At 38.0% G+C, this 6,000-nt stretch overlaps 1 protein-coding gene and 1 long non-coding RNA gene across 2 annotated transcripts; one reads left to right on the forward strand and one right to left on the reverse strand.

Annotated features, from left to right (window-relative positions):
* Positions 1-31: 31 nt before the first annotated feature.
* Positions 32-2,326, reverse strand: LOC147950003 (uncharacterized). Its single transcript, XR_015562662.1, has 2 exons — positions 1,869-2,326; positions 32-1,730 (listed from the first exon to the last, which is right to left on the reverse strand). It is a non-coding gene; the product is annotated as an uncharacterized LOC147950003 (long non-coding RNA).
* On the forward strand, positions 429-2,988 carry LOC104793457 (receptor protein kinase-like protein At4g34220). The gene is made up of 2 exons (XM_010519812.3): positions 429-2,127; positions 2,272-2,988. The coding sequence occupies exons 1-2, from the start codon at positions 429-431 to the stop codon at positions 2,820-2,822; spliced, it is 2,250 nt and encodes a 749-aa protein (XP_010518114.2). The 3' UTR covers positions 2,823-2,988.
* Positions 2,989-6,000: the final 3,012 nt, after the last annotated feature.

Raw genomic sequence — 6,000 nt, forward strand, 5'->3', positions numbered from 1 at the left:
AGGAAGGAGAAACAATCATAATATACGCAAATTTTAAATTCAAATTTTCGAAATCTATATTCTTTTTTCTGCTAAGAAGAAACAAAAATAAAGATTATTATACAAAATTTTGCGGACATTTTTACGAACTTCGAAAAAAGACAATGAGAAATATCTACGACAAAAAGAATAAAAGAATAACCTGTTGACAAAAAATTAAAAATAAAAATGACCAACCCCTCTTTTTATCTCTTATACAACCTCACCCTCTCTAAAGCAGAACCTCATAGTTTTGCTTTGCTCCAATATCTTATAAATTTGGTGAACAGAACAATCATTACTTGCAGTGGTTCACCCTCTCTCTCTCTCTATCTCTCTATCTCTCTGTCTCCTTCATAAGAACTCATAAGCATTACTCACAGAAAAGAGAAAACCTAAGAACTCAAACCATGACTTCCATCAGAAGCAACCTCCTCTTCCATCTTCTTCTTCTTCTTCTCCCTTCACTACTCCAAGCTCTTAACACAGATGGTGTTGCTTTACTCTCTTTCAAATATTCCATCCTCAATGACCCTCTCTCAGTTCTACGCAATTGGAACTACGACGATGAAACACCATGCTCTTGGACAGGTGTTGCCTGTACAGAGCTTGGGAGTCCAAACACCCCAGGTTTGCTTAGAGTGACAAGCTTGGTTCTTCCCAATAAACAGCTCCTGGGTTCTGTCTCTCCCGACTTGTTTTTGATACTACATCTAAGGATATTGGACCTCTCCAACAATTTCTTCCATGGGTCACTGCCAGATTCAGTGTCCAACGCCACTGAGCTTCGTGTTCTGTCTCTTGGGAACAACAAGGTTTCTGGTGAAGTGCCTAATCTTATCAGCAACGTGGCTAGTCTCCAGCTCTTGAATCTCTCTGCTAACGCCTTCACCGGCAAAATTCCTCCCAATCTCCCACTTCTCAAGAATCTTACAGTCATTTCCTTGGCAAAGAACTCCTTTTCAGGCAATATTCCAAGTGGGTTTGAAGCAGTACAGGTTCTAGACATCTCCTCAAATCTTCTAGACGGATCTCTTCCTCCAGATTTCGAGGGAACAAGTCTACATTACCTCAACCTATCACACAATCAAATCTCCGGCGTAATTCCTCCAGCTTTCACCGAGAAATTTCCAGCAAGCACCATCCTCGATCTCTCCTTCAACAATCTAACAGGACCAATCCCTGGTACACCACCATTGCTTAACCAAAAGACTGAGTCCTTCTCTGGTAATACAGGCTTGTGTGGGCAGCCATTAAAGACTCCTTGTTCAATCCCTTCTACTCTATCAGACCCACAAAATATCTCTGAAACTACTTCACCAGCAATAGCAGTAATGCCCAGAACTCCAACACCAACAACTCCATCAGTAGAATCACCAAATCAAACAACCAAAAGCAAACTAAAGCCAAGCACAATCGTAGGCATTACACTTGCAGATATAGCTGGTCTAGCTATCATAGCTATGTTCATCCTCTACATATACCAGCTCAAGAAACGTAGAAGCTCCAAAGAATACAGCACTTTCAGCGTCTTACAAAAATGTCTGGAGAGAAACGATACATTACCAGTCAAGAAATCGAAACAAAACACCATAGTCGCCGCCTCAGAGATCACCAAATCTCCAGCTACAAAAACTGGATGTGGCTCGTGGATAATTCGAAGGTACGACGAGACAACGTCTGCATCGTCCGAGAGCGACGTAGAGAACCAGCTGCAAGACAAGAAACCCATTGAGGCATTTAATCGAACAAGTGGTGGGCGTGAAAAAGGCAACACTGAAACAAAACTAGTGGTGGTCGATGGAGAGACTCAGCTAGAGCTAGATACTTTACTAAAGGCATCAGCTTACGTACTTGGTACAAGCAGAAGCGGCGGGATCGTGTACAAAGCCGTGTTAGAGAACGGCTCAGCTTTTGCGGTGCGGCGGATCGGAGCGGAGTGTTGTACGGTGACGAAGTTTAAAGAATTCGAAAAGGAGGTTCAGTGTGTCGCTAAACTTCGTCACCCAAATCTCGTTAGGGTTCGTGGCTTCGTCTGGGGTAACGAAGAGAAGCTTCTCATCTCCGACTATGTCCCCAATGGGAATCTACCTCTCTCCTCCATCTCCGGTAAGTTTTCAATTTTCTCATAAAAAGGCGTACGTTATACTAAATCATGCTACCATACGCTTAATATGCGCATTTTAGTAACAACCAAGTTCGAAACTCAAGATTTTGGTTTTGACATATATTTTTTGTTTGTTTCGAAAACAGCTAAATCAGGCTCGTCTTCTCAGAACCCTCTCTCGTTTGAGGCACGGCTGAAGATAGCAAAGGGCATAGCTAGAGGAGTTGCTTATATACACGACAAGAAGCATGTGCACGGCAACATCAAGCCCAATAATATTCTCTTGGACTCTGAGTTTGAGCCTGTAATTACTGATATGGGCCTCGATCGTCTTATGACTCCGGCTGATTCACTCACGGCTGGACCAATGTCGAGCTCACAGCATCATCCACCAGAGTGGTCGAGTAGCCAGAAACCAAATCCCAAATGGGATGTTTATTCCTTTGGCGTGATACTCTTGGAGCTTCTCACAGGCAAAGTTTTTTCGGTTGATCGTGATCTTGTTCGTGATTATGAGACCGATGAGAAAACTTGGTTTTTGAGGTTGGTTGATGGGACAATTAGGGTTGAGGTGGCTCGCCGCGAAGATGAGGCGGTCGCATGCTTCAGGTTAGGCTATGGTTGTGTCTCTTCCTTGCCTCAAAAGCGACCGTCTATGAAGGATGTGGTGCAAGTGCTAGAGAAAATGTTTGTTTAATTGTTTACTTTATTCAAATTTAGAAAGATTGCATAAATTTTGTTGCAATCAAATGGATCATTTAAATTGTCGTTTACTTTTTTTTTTTGAATTTTTTTTTTTTGTTAAAGTATCATGTATAAGTGAAATCATAAGTGCAAATATTGTCTCATGAGAACCTCACAAACCTCATGTAATTAGGTTTTTTAGTACGTTATTCATGAAAAAATACAACAAACAAAGCTGGTGATCGTTTGGCTAAATAACCTTGATGATACTACAAACTTAGCATTGTTGTGAACTATATTATAAGCTTGGAGATAACAAGATTGAACAAGATATTTATTATGAGAAGGATCAAAGGAGAAGAGATCTAGAGAGATGAGTGTATGAACTCTAGAGAAAAGCTCGAGAGAAAACTAAAGAGATAGAAAGTTCCCACTATTACATTTTTTTCTTCTACATGACTCCTATTTATAGAGGAAGGAGACAAAGACAAGGATAGAGAGGTTGGTGACAAGTGGTGTACAAATGTTACAAGTGTTAAATGCATTGCATGAAAAGGAGACACTTGTTGTATGGATTGCATGAGGAGGGACACTTGTGCAGGTGATGTATACTCACACTAATTCTATAACACTCCCCCTTGAGTATCCATCACCAGTGATGAGTTATGCATTGCCTCATTAAAAACCTTGTCACGAAAAAACCCATTGGAATCAAAACCATGACGAGGGAAAAAAGAGTACAATGACATAAACTCCCCCTCGAAAAGACTTCAAAGACCTCGTAGATGACGCATTCCAATACTGTGAATACGCTTTCACAATGTTTGAAGTAGGAAATGATTTTGTAAATATACTTCGTAGTTTTCAACGAATAGTGATGCAATCTCCCCCTTCATCATTGACATTCTCCATAGAGGTCGATCTTTTGCGTGTTATTTGCTGCCTCGTTAAAAACCTTGTCATGGAAAAACCCAGAAGGATAAAAACCATGATAAGGGAAAAAGAGTGCAGCCACGTGAATCATCATATTCTCCCCCTGGAAGTATTATCTTTAAAAGATGCATTAGGATCTCTGAAGACGCATTCTGAATGAGGTTGTCGAAACCACCTTTGTAAGTAACTCTGCTACATTGTTACTTGATTTGATGGACTGGCTATCAACTTCTTTATTCTTCTCGAATTCGTGCGTGTAAGAGAATAATATATCTTGTCTTGTCGTTCTTGGTGTAGCTTCCTTTGATTTGGGTGACATATGCAACAAAGTTGCCTTTCGGTTGCTTCTTGTTAATGGGTCTCAACAAGCATTAACTAGTTGATGCTGATCGAATCCTCAGTTTGAAGTTCTTCGCTAACATGTTGGGAGGCTCCCGTCTTCAGCAGGTAACTATTGGTTGACGTTCGGGCATCATCTGAGCTATTAGGGATTCTCGATATGGCATATGAAGCACAACTATTTTGGCATGACTTGAATAAGTGACGACCAAACTCTATCACTGAAACGTTGTGATGTCGTTGTTTTGCGATATATCTTTATATTGATCTGAGATAAATCTTCCATCTGCAAAACCAACTAAACCAAACTTGGGGGTTCCAAAATATATTAAGCCTAAGTTAATTGTACCTTTGCAATAGAAGATACGTTTTAACTCATCTCCATATATACTCATAGAGAATGAGTTATATGCTGCAAATAGATTAGTAGGAAATGTTTATGCAGAATTCATAACATATATAAATGCTCGTCAGCATTTATACATAATCTTAAATGACTATATATATATATATATATATATATATATATATATGATTTCCTTTAGAAGTTATTGGTATAACATCTATTTCGAAAGATGTTTACAAGATCTTTTATTCAAAATAACCCTTTAAGGGTTTTGATGATTATCAATGAGTTCTCGAGAACATAATTATGATATCATCTATTTTTCGGGATAAGTTCTTCAAGCATCCTATGAGATGTATTTCAAGTCGTCATATAATATCAATTTTGATTGATATAGGGTACTCTAACAAAACATGGCGCGACACACCATTTTGTTATATATCATTATACCATTTTGATGCTTGGACCACTAGTCCAAAAATTACTCGTTTTTCATACGAGTTTAATATAGACTTGACTACCTCTTTTATTGGCCAATATATATCTCTATACGCTCACAAAGCGGAGATTTATGATCCTCATTAATCACATTGCGCGATATAATATTTTTATTGTCGACATTATGTCTTTGGTTCCATATTTCCTGTAATGACATGGTTAATCGAGATCTCTTTAATCATTCTATAAATGATTTTATTCAGGTACCTGATTTCGTTATTAACCATATCAATCAGTTTCTCTACTCCTCTTGAGAAGTATCTTTCTCCTCTTGAGAAGTATCTTGCTCCTCTTTAGGAGTATATTTGCTTCTCTCTAGGAGTCTATTAGATCTTTTTAAAGAGTCTATCTACTCTTCTTTAAGAGTTCATTTGCTCCTCCTTTGAGAGTATAATCCTCTTTTAATTTGCTCCTTTTTCTTTTCGAAGATTTTATCTTAGGAACCAAAGAAGTCTATCACGTTTCTTATTTGTCATAGACTTAGTATGTCATCCGCTAGAGACATATTTTTATTGGAGCATTTTTAGCTGGGATGTGAGATTTCTCAGAACTACAAGTTCATATTCATTTATGTGAGGATCAATTATTATATGAAATCTCATCCATCAGCTTTTTGCATTTGATTTGCAATATATATCTTGAATAGTGATCTGTTGAACTTTGAACTTTTAAGTTCATATTCATTATATTCATTTGTTCAAAGATCCAAAACTATTCGACGATTCTCCCATAATGATGGAGAATTTTATCATCCAACATGATGATATGCAAATCTTGCAATAGGCACATCTCTCATAAGATGGCTCAATATTATTAGAGCGGAGACTCATCTCCCGCATCTATATATTTCATCCTCTATGGATGATATTTTTATGCGGTGTGGAGGAGCATTTACAATATATATCACACACCCATAATATTCAAAATGTGAAATATTTAATCTCCAACCATGAATATATAATATGGGAGAAATATTTCTTTATAAATTATTGGTCTCATATATAATATTGACTAAATGCAAAACTGCATGTTCCATGTTTTGACAGGGAGATTAAATCACCAAGAACCATTTTGC

Source organism: Camelina sativa, chromosome 1 (assembly GCF_030686135.1).
Source record: "Camelina sativa cultivar CO46 ecotype springtype chromosome 1, ASM3068613v1".
Lineage (NCBI taxonomy): Eukaryota > Viridiplantae > Streptophyta > Magnoliopsida > Brassicales > Brassicaceae > Camelina > Camelina sativa.

Bases quoted from the DNA above. Each gene is read 5' to 3' on its own strand.
- LOC104793457 (XM_010519812.3), top strand. From the start codon at position 429: ATGACTTCCATCAGAAGCAACCTCCTCTTCCATCTTCTTCTTCTTCTT. The intron at 2,128-2,271 runs GTAAGTTTTCAA...TTTCGAAAACAG, and splicing joins ACCTCTCTCCTCCATCTCCG to CTAAATCAGGCTCGTCTTCT.